The 19,323-nt window shown below is 37.0% G+C and overlaps 1 protein-coding gene across 1 annotated transcript in view; it reads left to right on the top strand.

Moving 5' to 3' along the window:
- The window catches only part of NUP62CL (nucleoporin 62 C-terminal like), a 104,275-nt gene extending 87,976 nt beyond the window's left edge, over positions 1–16,299 (top strand). Inside the window, exon 11 of the mRNA XM_024988512.2 lies at positions 15,162–16,299. Within this exon, the coding sequence (XP_024844280.2) occupies positions 15,162–15,250 (89 nt within the window). The 3' untranslated portion in view covers positions 15,251–16,299. The remainder of the gene's footprint in view (positions 1–15,161) is intronic.
- Positions 16,300–19,323: the final 3,024 nt, after the last annotated feature.

The following is a 19,323-nucleotide window of genomic DNA, read 5'->3' as shown; positions in this document are numbered from 1 at the left end:
AAACATTTGGTACTTTCACTATTTTTTTTTCCATTTTAGCCATTCTGATAGATTTGTAGTGATATCATTGAAATTTTAATTTGCATTTTCCTGATGACTAATGATGTTGAACATCTTTTTCATGGGCTTATTTGTCATGAGCATATCCTTTTTGATGAAATGTCAGTTTTCATCTTTTGTCCATTTTCTAATTGGATTTTTAAAAATTCATTGCAGTTGTTATTTGTAATGACATAGAACATATAGCAACCCAAATATCCATCAATAGGAGCATGCATAAATAAGTTGATGTTATATTTGTTCAGTGGGATATTGTACAAGTATTTAAAAATTCACATGAACAAACTTGACTTACATCAACATAGGTTAATTTTAAAAACATAATGTGTGAAATGTGCGAGTTGAAGAATTATGTGTAGAATATATCTATTGTATCAAATATAAAAGTCTTCTGAATCACATTGTGTAATTTTTATGAAGATATATATATTCAGCAAAATATAGTACCATTGCTGGCAATATTTAACCACAAATTCAAGTCTGTGATTATGGCAGGAAAGGTAAGAAGTATATGGTATGATTGTGGGAAGTTACACAAAGGGCATCGTTGCTAGCTGGAATCTCATTTTATTAAAAACAGGAAAAGAAATAAAGTTATCAGGGTAAGATAAAATAAACCTTTATGTGGCATATAGCCATATTTATTATATCATTATTTTTCTACTATGTGTCATTAAAATATTTTAAAATAAGAAAGCACTTTTTAAAAATAATAAATTAATACCAATATGTAACAATATATTTCAACTTTATATGTTTATTTATTTAGAACATTATGAAGCTTGATTAGATGATTAATTTGGTTACTGAGAATTATATATTGTTGGTTACTATTTTTTTAAACTTTTTATCTTGTATTGGGATATAGCTGATTAACAATGTTGTGATAGTTTCAGGTAAACAGCAAAGGGACTCAGCCATACATATACATGTATCCTGCTGCTGCTGCTGCTAATTCACTTCAGTCGTGTCTGACTCTGTGTGACCCCATAGACGGAAGCCCACCAGGCTCCCCCGTCCCTGGGATTCTCCAGGCAAGAACACTGGAGTGGGTTGCCATTTCCTTCTCCAATGCATGAAAGTGAAAAGTGAAAGGGAAGTCGCTCAGTTGTGTCTGACTCTTAGCAACCCCATGGACTGCAGCCTACCAGGCTCCTCCCTCCATGGGATTTTCCAGGCAAGAGTACTGGAGTGGGGTGCCATTGCCTTCTCCGATATATGTATCCATTCTCCCCCAAATCCCCTTCCCATCCAGGCTGCCATATAACATTGAACAAAGTTCCATGTGCTATACAGTAGGTCCTTGTTGGTTATCCCTAACTGGATTTTTTAACTGTTGTTTTGAGAGGTTATTGTGTATTCCAGCTACTACTAGTCGTTTGCTAGCTATGTGGTTTGCAGATATTTTCTCCTACTCTGTAGCTTGTCTATTCTTAACAGAGTTGTTCATAGGACAAAAATTTTACAATTAAGTCCAGTTTATCAGTTTTTCCTTTTATGAATCATGCTTTTGGTGTCAAGTCTAAGAGCTTTTTGTGTAGTCCTATATCCCACCCCCCCCCCATTTTCTACTGTTTTTTTCCTACAAGTTTTATTGTTTTATATTTTACCTTTAAGGCTATGATCCTTTTTGAGTTAATTTTTGTATAAGATGAGAGGTTTAGATCAACTTTTTTTCCCTTTATGGAAAATTTTCCCTTATCAAATTGTTTCCTAAAATCACTGTTCCATAGATCTATGTCTTTCCCTCCACCAATGCCACACTCTCTTCATTAATGTAGCTATATACTAAGCCTTAATATCTTGGAGACTGATATCTCCCACTTTGTTTTTCTCCATCAAGGTTGTTTTTGCTATTTTAATTTCTTTGCATTTCTATAAAAGTTTGCTGGGCTGTGATTTGATAGGGATTACATTAAATTTATATCATTATGAGCTACCAGGGGCTTCCTTGGTGGCTCAGATGGTAAAGAACCACCTGCAATGCAGGAGACCCGAGTTCTTTCCCTGGGTTGGGAAGATCCCCTGGAGGAGGGCATGAAAACCCACTCCAGTATTCTTGCCTGGAGAATCTCCATGGACAGAGGAGCCTGGTGGGCTACAGTCCATAGGGTCACAAAGAGTCAGGGACAACTGAGCAACTAAGCACCCACACATTAAATTTATAGATCAGTTTGAGGGGAAATGGACATCTTTCCCATGTAGAGTCTTCTCATGCATGAACATAGTATGTCTAAATATTTATTTAGGTCTTCTGTGATTTCTTTTATCAGCATTTTATAATTTTCAACACTCACATCATATATATGTTTTGGTTTTGTTAGACTTACACTTAAGTGTTTCATTTTATTTGTAGTGATTATAAATGATATTGTGTTTTAAATTCTGGTTTCCACAGGTTCATTTTTACTACATAAAATCACAATTTTTAATGTTGATCTTGTATGCTTGCTGAATTCACTTCTTAGATCTAAGAGTTTGATTTGGGGAGTTTTGTTTTTTGTTTTTGATTCTTTGGGATTTCTACAGAGGTAGTTACATCATCTGCAAAAAGGGACGGTTTTCTTTCTTTCTTCCAATTGGTATGCTATTTCTTTCTTTTTGTTACATTGCACTGGCTAGAGCTTCAGTACCATGTTGAATAAGAGTGATGAGAGCAAACATCTTTGCCTTGCCTCTGAGTTTAGTCTTTCACTAGAAGTATATGATTTTAGCTATAGGTTTTTTAATAGATGCTTTTTATTTTTTTTTCATGTTTTAACTCTGATTTAATACCCTTTTAATACAGAGTTTGATCTGAAGGTAAAGATCACAAATCAGTTTCCACAAAATTAAATTCTAAAATACTGGTTCAATTCTTCTAAATCAATCTTTTGTTCTTGTGTTCTAATAGATGCTTTTTAAATCAAATTGAGTTAATTCCACTCTTTTCCTGACTTCTTTTTAATCATTAATTTTTATCATTCATGAATATTGGATTTTGTCAATGCTTTTTCTACACCAATTGATATAATCATATGATTTTTCTTCTTTAACTTATTGATATGGTGGATTACATTGACACATTCTTTAAAAATATTTATGTATTTATTTGGCTGTATCAGATCTCAGTTGCAGTACACAGGATCTCTGTTGGGGTCCAGAACATGCAGGTTAAGCAGTTGCCGTGTGTGGGCTTGGCTGCCTCTGCAACATGTAGGGTCTTAGTTCCCTGACCAGAGATCAAACTTGCATCCTTACATAGCAAGGCAGATTCTTAACCACTGAACGACTGGGGAAGTCCCTACATTGACATGGTTTTAAACATCAAATGAATCAGCCTTACATTTACGGAATAAATTCTACTTGGTCCTAGTTTTTAGTTCCTTTTTTATATTATTGGATTTGGTTTGCTAGAATTTCTTGAGGATCTTTAAGTGTTTGAGAGATTTAAAAAATTTTATTTTACATTGGAATATATTTGATTTACAATGTTGTATTAGGTTCGGGTGTACAGCAAAGTGATTCAGTTATATATATCCATATATCCATTCTTCTTCAGATTATTTTCCCATATAGGTTACTACAGAGTATTGAGTAGAGTTCCCTGTGTTATACATAGGTCTTTGTTGATGATCTGTCTTTTATATAGTAGTGTGTATATCTTAATCCCAACCTCTTAATTTATCCCCCTCCATCTCTCTGCTTCGGAGAAGGCAATGGCACCCCACTCCAGTACTCTTGCTTGGAAAATCCCGTGGACGGAGGAGCCTGGTAGGCAGCAGTCCATGGGGTCGCTAAGAGTCAGACGCGACTGAGCGACTTCACTTTCACCTTTCACTTTCATGCATTGGAGAAGGAAATGGCAACCCACTCCAGTGTTCTTGCCTGGAGAATCCCAGGGATGGCAGAGCCTGGCCCGCGGCCGTCTATGGGGTCGCACAGAGTCGGACACGACTGAAGTGACTTAGCAGTAGCAGTAGCATCTCTCTGGTGAGAGATTTTTAAATGTTCATGAGAGGTGTTGAGGAGAAGGCAATGGCAACCCACTCCAGTACTCTTGCCTGGAAAATCCCATGGACCGAGGGGCCTGGTAGGCTGCAGTCCATGGGGTTGATAGGAGTCAAGACACGACTGAGCGACTTCACTTTCACTTTTCACTTTCATGCATTGGAGAAGGAAATGGCAACCCACTCCAGTATTCTTTCCTGGAGAATCCCAGGGATGGGGGAGCCTGGTGGGCTGCCGTCTATGGGGTCGCACAGAGTCAGATACGACTGAAGTGGCTTAGCAGCAGCAGCAGCAGAGAGATGTTGATCTGTAGTTTTCTCCTTTTTCATACTGTCATTTCTAGTTTTGTTATTAGGGTAATACTGGCTTCTATTTTTAGAAGCATTTATGAGCTGTTCTTGATTCTTCTTTAGGTATTTAGTATAATTCTCCAGTGAAACCATCTGGGCCTGGATATTTCTTTTGGGAAAGCTTTTTACATACAAAGTCAATTTATTTAATGCTTCTAGGTCTATTCAGATTAGCTTGGTTGAATTTTCATAATCTGTGGTTATTATAATTTGTGGTACACTTCTGCTAGGTCATTTAATTTATAAGCATAAAGTTGTTCATAGGATTTTTATCCTTTTATTGGCTTCAGGGTCTGTAGTGATATACCCTGTTTTATTTCTATATTGGTGATTTGTGTTCTCTAATTTATTTTTCTCTATTTTGGTAAAGGTTTATCAATTTTACTGATATTTTTTTGTGAAGAATTAAGCTGCTTGTTTCATTGCTTTTACTCAGTAGTGTTCCTGGTTTCAATTTCATTGATAACTGGTCTTATCTTCATTATTTCCTTCCTTTTGCTTGCTCTGGGTTCATTTTGCTCTTTTTCAGTTTTCTGGAATTAGGAAGTTAGATTTTTATTTGCAACCTCTCCTTGTTTCTAAAAGTTTTCTCTTCTAAGGCTTTCCTGATAATCAGCATTTTTGAAACCTCAGTTGTCATCTCTAACCATCAGTTTCACTAATGTTTCTCTGACTATCTGTTCTGAAGCTTCATGTTAACAAATATCTGCACATAAGATATCCCATGGCACCTCAAATTAAACTTATGTAAAACTAAATTCATTATCTTCACTCTCTCCTGGGCCTCCCAGGTCTGTAACTCCTTCTACTTTTCTTTTTTTCCAGTTGATTGCTGCTATTTATTCAGGACTTAAGGTAGGCTGAATAAATTTCATTCAGTTGAATCAGTTCAGTTGCTCAGTCATGTCCTACTCTTTACGACCCCACGGACTGCAGTGTGCCACTCTTCCCTGTCCATTGCCAACTCTCTGAGCTTGCTCAAACTCATGTCCATTGAGTCAATGATGCCATCCAGCCATCTCATTCTCTGTCATCCCCTTCTCCTCCCACCTTCAATCTTTCCCAGCATCAGGGTCTTTTCCAGTGAGTCAGTTCTTTACATCATGTGGCCAAAGTATTGAAGTTTCAGCTTCAGCATCAGTCCTTCCAATGAACACCCAGGACTGATATCCTTTAGGATGGACTGGTTAGATCTCCTTGTAGTCCAAGGGACTCTCAAGAGTCTTCTCCAATACCACACTTAAAAGCATCTATTCTTTGGTGCTCAGCTGTCTTTATAGTCCAACTCTCACATCCATCCATGACTACTGGAAAAACCATAGCTTCAACTAGATGGACCTTTGTTGGCAAAGTCATGTCTCTGCTTTTTAATATGCTGTCTAGGTTGGTCATAGCTTTTCTTCCAAGGGGCAAGTGTCTTTTAATTTCATGGCTGCAGTCACCATCTGCAGTGATTTTGGAGCCCCCCAAAATAAAGTCTCTGACTGTTTCCATTGTTTCCCCACCTATTTACCATGAAGTGATGGGACTCTACGCCATGATCTTAGTTTTCTGAATGTTGAGCTTTAAGCCAACTTTTTCACTCTCCTCTTTCACTTTCATCAAGAGGCCATTTAGTTCTTCTTCACTTTCTGCCATCAGGGTGGTGTCATCTGCATATCTGAGGTTATTGATATTTCTCCCGGCAGTCTTGATTCCAGCTTGTGCTTCATCCAGCCCAGTATTTCTCATGATGTACTCTGTATATAAGTTAAATGAGCACGGTGTCAATATACAGCCTTGACGTACTCCTTTCCCAATTTGGAACCAGTCTGTTGTTCCATGTCCAATTCTAACTGTTAGTTCTTCACCTGCATACAGATTTCTCAGGAGGCAGGTTAGGTGGTCTAGTATTCCCATCTCTTTAAGAATTTTCCACAGTTTATTGTGATCCACACAGTCAAAGGCTTTGGCATAATCAGTAAAGCAAAAGTAGATGTTTTTCTGGAACTATCTTGTTTTTTTGGTGATCCAACAGATGTTGGCAATTTGATCTCTGGCTCTTCTGCCTTTTCTAAATCCAGCTTGAACATCTCGAAGTTCATGGTTCACATACTGTTAAAGCCTGGCTTGGAGAATTTTGAGCATTACTTTGCTAGCGTGTAAGATGAGTGCAATTGTGCAGTAGTTTGAACACTCTTTGGCATTGCCTTTCTTTGGGATTGGAATGAAAACTGACCTTTTCCAGTCCTATGGGCACTGCTGAGTTTTCCAAATTTGCTGGCATATTGAGTGCAGCACTTTCACAGCATCATTGTTTAGAATTTGAAATAGGTCAACTGGTTTCCATCACCTCCACTAGCTTTGTTCATAGTGATGCTTCCTAAGACTCACTTGACTTCACATTCCAGGATGTGTGGCTCTTGGTGAGTGATCACGCTGTCATAGTTATCTGGGTCATGGAGATCTTTTTTGTATAGTTTTTCTGTGTATTCTTGCCACCTCTTCTTAATATTTTCTGCTTCTGTTAGGTCCATACCATTTCTCTCCTTTATTGTGCCCATCTTTGCATAAAATGTTCCCTTGGTATCTCTAATTCTCTTGAAGAGATCTCTAGTCTTTCCCATTCTATTTTTCCTCTATATCTTTGCATTGATAACTGAGGAAGGCTTTCTCATCTCTCCTTGCTATTCTTTGGAACTCTGCATTCAAATGGGTATATCTTTCATTTTCTCCTTTGCCTTTAGTGTCTCTTCTTTTCTCAGCTATTTGTAAGGCCTTCTCAGACAACCATTTTGCCATTTTGCATTTCTTTTTCTTGGGGATGGTCTTGATCACTGCCTCCTGTATAATGTCATGAACGTCCATCCATAGTTCTTCAGGTACTCCGTTTATCAGATCTAACTCCTTGAATCTATCTATCACTTCCACTGTATAATCATGAGGGATATGATTTAGGTCGTACCTGGATGGTCCAGTGGTCTTACCCACTTTCTTCAATTTAAGTCTGAATTTGACAATAAGGAGTTCATGATCTGAGCCACACTCAGCTCCCAGTCTTGTTTTTCCTGACTGTATAGAGCTTCTTCATGTTTGGCTGAAGAGAATATAATCAATCTGATTTCCTTATTGACCATCTGGTGATGTCCATGTGTGGATTCATCTCTTTTGTTGTTGGAAGACAGTGTTTTTTATGACCAATGAATTCTCTTGGCAAAACTGTGTTTGCCTTTGCCCTGCTTCATTTTGTACTCCAAGCCCAAATTTTCTTGTTACTCCAGTTATCTCTTGACTTCCTACTTTTGCATTCCAGTCCCCTATAATGAAAAGGACATCCTTTTTTGGTTTAGTTCTAGAGGGTCTTGTAGGTCTTCATAGAACCATTCAGCTTCAGCTTCTTCAATATTACTGGTTAGGGCATAGACTTGGATTTAGTATTGATATTCAGCAATGAGTAAACCTATGTTTCTTGTGTCTCCTGCACTGGCAGGCGGATTCTTTACTGCTCAGCCACCAGGGAAGCCCATTGATGATTATACTTTTTAAATAGCTCTTGAATCTTTTCTTTTAAGTAGATTTCTGTTACTGCCTTATTTAGGGTCTTCTTCATGTCCTACCTTAAAAATAGAGCAGTTTTATTAGGTTTATGAAAAATATCAGCCCTTTGTCCACATCACATTTCCCATTCCCCGGAAACATATTCATTGTTTTAGCTGTTTTTAAAAAAAAAAACATTTCTACATCTGTAAAAACTGTATATACTATTACTTTGTAGTTTTTCCATTTTAGGCCTTCTTTTTACCACACCCATTTCTTTCTCTCTATCCATGTGTAATATATTATTAATAAAATATGAATGCAATATACAATTTTATATATATATATATAATTATGCAATACATATAATATATGTGGGGCTTCCCTGGTGGCTCTAATGGTAAAGAATCTGTCTGCAATGCAGGATACCCCAGTTCAATTCCTGGGTTGGGAAGATGGCAACCCACTAGAGTATTCTTGCCTGGAGAATTCCATGGACAGAGGATCCTGGTGGGCTGCAATCCATGTGGTCACAAAGAGTCAGACACGACTGAGCGACTAACACCACCTTTCATAATATGTATACCACCATGGGTATATGGCGTTTATATTTTATACACACACACACACACACACACACACACACACACACATATATATATATATATATATATATCCCCTCCCGCCCCCCCATCCCACCTTTCTGCTACTGCTACTACTGCTAAGTCACTTCAGTCATGTCCCACCTTTCTAGATGATCACAAAGTACCAGGCTGGGCTCCCTGTGTTATACAGCAGCTTCCCACTAGTTACCTGTTTTACACATGATAGTATACACATGTAAATGCTAGTTTCTCAGTTGATCTTACCTTCTCCTCCTTCCCCCACTGTGTCCACATGTCTGTTCTCTATGTCTCCATCTCTATTCCTGGCCTGCAAATAGGTTCATCAGTAGTATTTTTCTAGATTCCATATGTATACATTAATATATGGTATTTGTTTTTCTAACTTACTTCGCTCTGTATAACAGGGTCTAAGTTCATTCACCTCACTACGACTGATTCACATTCATTCCTTTTTATGACTGAGTAATATTCCATTGTATATATGTACCACATCTTCTTTATCCATTCATCTGTCAGTGAACTTCTGGGTTGCTTCCGTGTCCTAACTGTTGTAAATAGTTCAGCACCGCTTTAAATTACCTTTTCCTGCTAATTCCAAATCCTTTCTAGGGTTCAGATGTTACGGTTCTCAAAATTTTGTTCTTGTCTACTTTATTACATCTTTGTCCTTGTGGTTTTGTGCTTTTATGTTTTTCTTCTTTTTTTTTTTAATCTCCTTACTGCCATTTCACAAGTGTTTTGGAATGCAGCAGCAATAAATGCATGTTTACGTCTTTAATTAGTCTTTTATTGGTCTCATTTTCCCAGTGTTACCCCAATCCGATTCACTTTTACACAACTGCCAGATTGATTTTGATATAATGATACTGTCTGCTAATCATGTCTTCAGTACTTCCCATTGCTCTATATTTTTATTTGCATAATATACAGAGTGCCATGTATAATCTAGCCCCTACCTATTTTTCAGCCTCATCTTTTGTTTGCAGCATTACTTTTTCAAATTGAAGTATAGTTTATTTACAATATTGTGTTAGTTTCAGGAATACAGCATATGATTCAGCTATCTTGCAGGTTATGTTCCATTATAGGTTATTACAAAATATTGAGTATGGTTTCCTGTGCTATGCAATAAATCCTCACTGCTTAACTGTCTTATGTATAGTGGATTGTATCTGTTAATCTCATACCCATAATTTGTCCCTCCTTTCCTTTCCACTTTGGTAACCATAAGTTTGTTTTCTATGTTTGTGAGTAATATTTATGGTTTTGCAAACACTCAGTTTTTGTTTATCCATATTTTTAGATATTTAGTTGATTCTCCCAGCATACCCCACCCCATCATTGTCTGCCTGGTAATTGCTCCCATGTCAGATCATCTCTTCTATGAAGCCTTCCTTGACTCCTGTTTTTAATAGCTTGTTCTATATACAATAATGTCAGCATTTATCATACACTGTTATAGTTATTTATTCACATATTTACCTTCATTACTGGGATTTGAGCTTCTTGATGATAGAGGTTATATTTAGTTATTTCTCTATCTTCAGAACTTAGCATTGTCTGAGATGAACTTGAGCTTCCCTGGTAGCTCAGACAGTAAAGCGTCTGCCTGCAGTGCAGGAGACCTGGGTTCAATCCTTGGGTCAGGAAGATCCCCCTGAAGAAGGAAATGGCAAGCCATCCCAGTACTCTTGCCTGGAAAATTCCATGGATGGAGGAGCCTGGTAGGCTACAGTCCATGGGATCGCAAAGAGTCAGACATGACTGAGCAACTTCACTGGTTTACTGGAGATGAACTTGCGGGCCAGTATATATGTTTTTAATTTATTTGTCCCCTGGTATTTACACTGCACACTGTACTCAGTCTTTGATCGTAAAACAGATACAGAGGTAACAGACATGTGTACATGAATATTATTCCATGTTATTAAATAGTCTACATTTTAATGGTTGTTAAATTTTACATTATAAGGATACACTATTATTTAACTAGTACCTGTTGTTACATATTAGTTAATGTTTCTAGCTTTTTGCTTTTTTAAATTGTGCTTCAGTGAGCCCCAATGCAGGTAAATTTTAGGATATATCCATGGTTATTGGACGTAGATAAAGTTCTTAGAAGTTAAAATGCTGAATTAGGAGTAATATTTGTTTTAAAGGCTTTTGACTTAGGGTTCTTTCCAAGTAAGGTGCCCTAATTATATTTTCAACACCAATTCATTGTTGTTGTTCAGTCACTAAGTCGAGTCCTACTCTTTGTGACCCCATGAACTGCAGCATGCCAGGCTTCCCTGTCCTTCACTATCTCCCAGAATTTGCTCAAACTCATATCCACTGAATCAATGATACTATTCAACTGTCTCATCCTCTGTTGTCCACTTCTCCTCCTGCCTTCAAACTCTCCCAGCATCAGGGTCTTTTCCAGTGAGTCAGTTCTTCACATCAGGTGGCCAAAGTAATGGAGCTTCAGCTTCATCATTAGTCCTTCCAATAAATATTCAGGGTTGAATTCCTTTAGGATTGACTGGTTTTATTGCCTTGCTGTCCAAGGGACTCTCTCAATAGTCTTCTCCAGCATCATAATTCAAAAGCATCAATTCTTTGGTGCTCAGCCTTCTTTATGGTCCAACTCTCACATCCATACAATTCATTAGGTACCCATTTTTCTGCACCTGAAAGCATCATCACTACCACCATCATCATTGTTATCATTCTTTGCTCAAAGTTATAGATGAAAATAATATTTCCCTTGTTTAATTTACATTCCTGTCATTAATGAGGTTGAGTCTTTTAAAAATGTTTATAAACAATTTCCTAGGAAACTTCATTTCCTAAGTTGCCTATTTGTGTCTTTTGATCATTTTTTGTCAGATTATTTTTTCCTTTAATACCTCAATTGTTTTTATAAAAGGAGAATAAGAGGTATACTATAGTAATGTTTATGAGAATACTTTGCTTCTGTTGATAGTGAATTTAATAGCATCTATGACACACCCTTATGGCAGAAAGTGAAGAGGAACTAAAAAGCCTCTTGATGAAAGTGAAAGAGGAGAGTGAAAAAGTTGGCTTAAAGCTCAACATTCAGAAAACGAAGATCATGGCATCTGGTCCCATCACTTCATGGCAAATAGATGGGGAAACAGTGAAAACAGTGTCAGACTTTATTTTGGGGGGCTCCAAAATCATTTCAGATGGTGATTGCAGCCATGAAATTAAACGACGCTTACTCCTTGGAAGAAAAGTTATGACCAACCTAGATAGCATATTCAAAAGCAGAGACATTATTTTGCCAACAAAGGTCCGTCTAGTCAAGGCTATGGTTTTTCCAGTGGTCATATATGGATGTGAGAGTTGGACTGTGAAGAAAGCTGAGTGCCGAAGAATTGATGCTTTTGAACTGTGGTGTTGGAGAAGACTTGAGAGTCCCTTGTACTGCAAGGAAATCCAACCAGTCCATTCTAAAGGAGATCAGCCCTGGGTGTTCTTTGGAATGAATGATGCTAAATCTGAAACTCCAGTACTTTGGCCACCTCATGTGAAGAGTTGACTCATTGGAAAAGGCTCTGATGCTGGGAGGGATTAGGGGCAGGAGGAGCAGGGGACGACAGAGGATGAGATGGCTGGATGGCATCACCAACTTGATGGACGTGAGTTTGAGTGAACTCTGGGAGTTGGTGATGGACAGGGAGGCCTGGCATGCTGCGATTCATGGAGTCACAAAGAGTCAGACACAACTGAGTGACTGAACTGAACTGAACTAATATTTATAGGTATAACTTAAAAGTAATTACAGTAGAAGGCTATGCTTGTGTTTAATGACCAAATTGCTAATTTTCATAAATTTCTGTGAAAATCTTGCAATCTTTATCTGACATATTTGCAAGTAGACTAAGTAAGGTAAAGAAAACGTCTGTCCCTAAACAGAATGGAGCTAGCTGGAAGCAGTTTTACCAGAACCTTTTTGGGGGAAGTCATTTTTAAGAAATGTTTTAAACACACAAATATACTGTCTTAAACAATAGCTGTTTGAAGATATAGGCCTGTGCAAACATCACACCATCCACTTTTAGAACATTTCCATTACCTCTAAAAGTTCTCTCTAGCTTGTTTGTTGTTAATCCCCATTCCTACTCTGAACCCTAGGCAGCTACTTATTTACTTTGTCTTTATTGATTTGCCTTTTCTGGAGAGTTTAATTAAATGGAATCATATTATATATGGCCTTTTCTGTCTGACCTAATGTTTTCCAGGTTCATCTGTGTTGTAACATATCTCTGCATTGTATTCCTCTTCATTGCTGTGTAGTAGTCCAGTGTATGGACATATTATATCTTGTTTATCCATTCATCAGTTGTTTGACGTTTGTGTTTTGTCTTCCAAATATAATTTTAGCTCTTTAGGTTTAACCAGTAGTCCACCTTGTTCACAGTTAGAGGTAGGAATTCAACTTCATTTCCATGTAGACATGCAGTTGTACTTGTATTATCTGTTGAAGACTATGCTTCCCCCATTGAATTATCTTGGCACCTTTGTTAAAAATGAATTGACAATAAATATAAGATTTTTTCTGGACATTTTTTCTGTTCCATTGATCTCTGTGGCTATCCTATGATAATACCATACTGTCTTGATTACCGTTGCTTTGTAATAAGTTTTAAAAGTGGGTGATATAATTCCTGTAATTTATTATTCTATTTCAGATTATTTTAGCTGTTTTGGGTCCTTTGTCTTTCCATGTAAATTTTAAAGCTTGTTTATTTCTACAAAAAATAGCCCGCTGGAATTTTCATAGGCATTGCATTGAATTTGTGGATCAATTAGTGGAGAATTGACATCTTAAAACTATTGAGTCTTTCAGTCCATGAATATGGACTATCTTTTCATTTTTTTAGATCTTCTTAGTTTCTCTTAGCAGTGATTTATAGTTTTTATTGTACAAGTCTTATAGTTCATTTGCTGTTTATTCCTAAATTTATCTTTAGTTTATTTATTCCTGAGTATTTTAATTCTTTTTTATGCTCTTGTGAATGGAGTTGTTTTATTAATTTCAATTTCATATTGTTCAGTACAGTTCCTTTGTAAATAATGGCAAATGTGTATGGTGTATTTCCCATCAAATTTCAACTATTACTAGCATTTTACTTCTAGTATATCATATAATTTAATAGGCCTGCAGCAGTAAAAGAATCTGCCTGCAATGCAGGAGACACAGGAGACTCAGGTTTGATCCCCGGGTTGAAAAGATCCCCTGGAGGAGGAAGCAGCTACCCACTCCAGTGTTCTTGCCTGGGAAATCCCATGGGCAGAAGCGCCTGGTGGGCTACAGTCTATAGAATCACAAAGAGTTGGACACCACTGTAGTGGCTTAGCATGCACATGTGCAGGGACTAATCACTGATGCATATCATGGGACCATTACTCTGGGCGGTTAAGTGCCTAAGTGCAGTTTTTGCCCTTAAAGAATGACACTTCTGAAAAATATGAAGTATGTTAATACAGAAATAGTCTTGAGAATTCAATTTGAAAACATGACAAAATATTTATGGTAAAGCTTTCTTAATAATGCTGACTTGTGTTTCTCAACATTTCATTGATTTTTAAAAATGTTTATAAATTTACTCCTTTGCATTTAATATATATCAATCAGCAAATTAAGTAGATTGTGCTTATGTTGACACTTCTGGCCTCAAGTTAATGATTTGTTGTAGTGCTCATTTGTGCTTTTATCACATTGAAAAATGTTATTTAGGGGGAAAAATTGCACCCTGCAGTTTGTTATTTCAACAGAAAGGAGATGTTTTTTGCCAGACTGTTTTCCTACCCTTTCAGTAGACAACCATCATTTAAATCACTTGTTCTTAAAAGATGTGATCTTATAGTGCCTGTATGTCATAAGATAAAATGAGATATTATACTTCAAAAACTCTGTAACATCTGTTCTTTTCCAGTTGGCTGAAGAAAAAGTATAGTGCTCTACATTTTTTAGTTTTTCTCTTGTAAAATTTTTCTTAAATTTTTGGGCCCAGTTATTGCTTATCAGCCAGTGAGCATTAATGAACACTAAAACAAATGACCACATTTATTTATGCACATTAATAAAAAAACTCAGATTATCACACTTACTTCAACAGCTTATTTTTACTACAGAAAATTACTGTTTTATATTGTAAAACTAATGGTATTTTGTGTTGCTCTGCTCTGAGCAAATTTAAGGACCACCAAGTTAAATTAATCATTAAAATGAAATAGAAATATGAAGCTACTCAGTGTACTAATTTGCTTATAGGCAACAAAGATCTGCACATTCAATTTCATGGCAATCCTGTATGGCACTTTTAGGCTGTAATGAGTAAAAAGCAGTTAACACTTCTCTTCAGCAAAACATAAATATCAGGATAGACCATAATTTCCATGAAAGCTAGGGAGAGAAAATCAAGAACACTCTTGTCCAGTAGTTTCCTACCAGATAGACACATGTTTTTCTCATCTTTTAATACTTAACACTATTAAAATTGACATGTAAAGTTTTATCAATCATATGTTGAAGGGAGAATTAAGTTATTATGTTCCTGGGATATTTCTACCTGTGAGTAATGTTGTGTGCCTTTTCCCCTTATAGACATGCTGCAGAGGAAGGTAGAAGAGGTAACACAAATTCTAGAGGATCATCGTTGGGAAGAATACAACGTCAAGATGGCTTTTGATTAAATGACCCTATTTTGAGCATGTTGTTTTTGGATTATACATTACCTTCAAATTTTGATGGTGTTCATTAGAATAGTATTTACAGCTACTATTCCCTCTTTGGTACAATAAAGTATGCGTGCATTTTTTCCACTTAAATATTGTGCTGTTTGAAAATGATACTGTAGTTTGGCTTTTAGTATTAGCAAATCAAAACTTTATCAGCTCTTCTGTCTAGGCAGCAACCTCTTTGATGTTGACCCTGTGTGTCTAATTCATGGCTTACTCTCCCAGATTCCATATCTTACTGCCAGTACACATTGTCCTTTTCACTCCAGCCAGATCATAGAGAAATGTTTGCCAAAAAATAGATGCCAGCCAGTCTTTACTGGGTGCTTGTTAACATTCAGCATATAGTGTTAGCTACTGTGAAGTCTCTCTCCTCAAAGGCACTTACTGTCTCCTTTGAGATACAATTAATACAATTAATTTTCTATATGAAAATAGTATACACAATACAAGAAAGTGTGTTATGAATTACAGAAAGTATGCTATAGAAATTCAGAGAAGTGGGACTTTCCTAGTGATCCAATGGCTCAGTCTCTGTACTCCCAATGCAAGGGGCCCTGGTTTGATCCCTGGTCAGGGAACTAGATCCCACATGCTACAGCTAAGTTCACATGCCACAACTAAAGAGTTCATGTGCCACAATTGGAAGTCCTTGCATGCCACAACTAAAGACTCTGCCTGCCTTAACTAAGACCCAGCTCAGCCAAATAAATAAATAAATAAAAATATTAAAAGAATTTCAGAGAAGGGAGGAAAAGTTAGAGTGGATTTAGGGCTTGAATTAGGCTATTTTTAAAGGGTATGGTTCAGGCAGTTTATTTTTAATGTGCAAATTATCTGGCATTTTACTTGATTTTAGCATGTGATTAATACTTGTGGGGTTTATGTATTTATTTGTTTTTCAAGAAAAAGCCTTGTTCTTAGCTTCTGATTTCTTGTGTTTTGTGTTTTACCTAAGTCATAAATAAAGGCAATGCTCTGAAAAATAAACTACTTAAAAAGTTTTTGAGTGACTAGTGCTAGTTGCTTGTCATTACTGTGCTGAATTTCTGTTGTACTGACTGAACATGACCATCCTGAGGGAGACATATTATGGAAAGAAAATATTTTTGAAATGAGTATTAGCGATTTACATCACCTTATGAGTAAGCCAAATATCAATACTTACATGGCCTCTTTTTTTTCCTACCCACACTTCTCAAAGTAGCAGCTTCTAATCAGATAAGTTTTTATTACCTCTCAAAGTTATAGAATATGAAAATTCAGAGGCCATTTAATTTTATGGATGATTTCTGTAGGTATACAGCTTTTGAGTATAATCTTGAGTAATCTTTAATGTTTGAGTACAATATTATTACTACTGTACCCTAGATAAAGAGATTTTCTGTATTTTTTTGGCAGTTCAACTCTTGTAGTCTGTGAATACATTGTTTCACATTCAGGAAAGAGAACATAATATATAGAAGAAAACACTGGGTTTATTCTTGTCCCTGCTTGATTAACTGGACAGATACTTTCATTTGGAGAATTATCTTTTGTCTACAACATAATAGAGTTGGACCATATGAAAGTTTTCTCAACTGGAATAAACTAGTTTCCACTTCTCTCAAGTTTTGTGGTTCCTTTATATCTTTTCACTACCAGTACATGCTTACTATAAAACTTCCTCAGTAAAATAAGGAGGGGGCTATAGTTTTCCTGTTGACTTTGCATTGAGAGGTCTAATATTTTTTTTCTAGGACATAAAAGAGGCAAGTGAATGGCAAGTGACTTCTAAATCAGTGCAGTTACACTGTAAGTTTACTGGTGGATCTCTGTACTGTTTGGAGCCTTGGACTAATTTGTCTTTAAGGCTTCTGACTGTGGTTCTAACATGTATCTAAAAGACGTGGCTTCCCTGATAGCTCCGTTGGTAAAGAATCTGCCTGCAGTGCATGAGACCCCGGTTCGATTCCTGGGTTGGGAAGATCCCTTGGAGAAGGGATAGGCTACCCACTCCAGTATTCTCGGGCTTCCCTGTGGCTCAGCTGGTAAAGAATCCAATCCTGCAATGCAGGAGACCTGGATTCGATCCCTGGGTTGGAAAGCTTCCCTGGAGAAGGGAAAGGCTACCCTACCCACTCCAGTATTCTGGCCTAGAGAATTCTGTGGACTGTATAATCCATGGGGTCGCAAAGAGTCGGACATGACTGAGTGACTTATACTTTCACTTTTTCACTGACTGTGGTTCTAACGTGTCTAAAAGATGTGACATTGTTGAGCAGACATGAATTACAAGATCAGAAATAACCTATTCATGCCAGTAATTTTAAGTCTACATTTTTGCTAGGTACTGGATTCTTGAGACCCCTCCACCCCCCAACCATTGTTAAAGACCAGCTGTATTAGCTGAAGGAGAATTCTTAAATTTGTCATGCTGACACTTTCCCAGTGCTTATCTACTTTTTTTTTTTTTTTTTGTCCTTTGAAAAAGATGCTATATTTGTTCTCTCTGTAATGGCATTTATGCTATCTAATTTGGAGAATTTGAAAGACATGCACAATTGTTTACTCTTAATATTAGATGAGTGATGTTCTCCCTCTTCAAGAGAAGATTTTTGGTTTTAGCATCTTTCATATCTGGAAATTATAATTGCTTCATAATATATTCATCAAAAGTGTGTTGTGAACAAAGCACCTAAAAAGGACAAAGCCTGAAAATATGTCTATGTTAAGGAGGAACTTCTGGCTTAATTAAACTAACCTTGTTAAATTGTCAGAAAGACAAATGAGGCATATTTTTCAGCTTGTCATAAATTATTCTGGGGTGAATTTGTGAAATTACCTCATGATAAGATCTCTGTGCCCATGAATAACATCTGGAAATCTCAAAGCTTTTTATATACTGTCCAATATCCTTATGAACTAGGGAGAGGATGCTGTGGGAAATGGAATAGCTATTATTCCACAGTTAATAAATTTGGCAGAGCTAGAAATAGCCCAGTTTTCCTTTTAGTGCAATTTTCTAAGTGTTTGTCCCTTGGTACCTACCACTAAACTGGCTACAATTATACACAGGTACATAGAGCACTTCCTTATGACCTTGCTTTCTAGTAATTCCACTTCGTATATGTCTTTTTACCCATTCATTCTCCACTCATCCCACCTAGTGGATTTGTAATGTAGTGTGTATCACTTCAGTACAATTAGGATATATGTTTTATTAGAAGTTGCATACAAGTCTGGTGTGGTGGTCAGTGTAGTATTTGTTCCACCCTTTGCCACCTTCCCAGGGGACAGACACACTAGCAACCTTGGTGTATTTTTCCATTTCATCGTTTATCACTCTGTCAACTGGACAGTTTGGTTGAGCAGCAGAATTCAGCCCCACCACCACAGAATTTACCTGATGTGGACTATGATATGACCCACACTGTTTTTGCTTAGATTCTGACCCTGTTCTGTGCAAAAGCCACAAAAGGGCATGTTAAAGCTGTATCCATTCACCTGTGTGCTTCAGAAGCACAGTTGTTTGCATATGCCAGGTTTTGCTTGGTGGATCAGACAGCAGTAAAAATCTGTCTGTAATGCAGGAGACTGGAATTTGATCTCCAGGGGACAAGAAGATCCCCTGGAGAAGGGAATGGCTACCCACTCCGGTATTCTTACCTGGAGAATCCCATGGATATAGGAGCCTGGCAGGCTACAGTCCATGGGGTCACAAAGAGTTGGACACGACTGAGTGACTAATACACAAGGCCAGGTTTTGGATAACTAGTATTTGCCATGACAGTCTCATCTTTTAGAAATTCTCAGGATAGGAAGTATGTCTTTCTTTCCCACAAGGTATTCTGCACATACAAGCAAGCACACACAAGATAGGTTGCCTAGTACAGAATTCTGTATTCTTCCACTTAGTTTTAGTGTTTACATCATATATAACTTCGTATATTTGTCACAGCTAATGAACCTTACTATTAACTAAAGTGCATAGTTTGCTCATATTTCCTTATTTTTTATTCAGGGCTCTTTTTCTGTTTCAGAATCCC

Source organism: Bos taurus, chromosome X, assembly GCF_002263795.3.
Source record: "Bos taurus isolate L1 Dominette 01449 registration number 42190680 breed Hereford chromosome X, ARS-UCD2.0, whole genome shotgun sequence".
NCBI classification, from domain to species: domain Eukaryota; kingdom Metazoa; phylum Chordata; class Mammalia; order Artiodactyla; family Bovidae; genus Bos; species Bos taurus.
The sequence above is the reverse complement of the archived record's forward strand: the minus strand, read 5'-3'. Positions and strand labels throughout refer to the sequence as shown.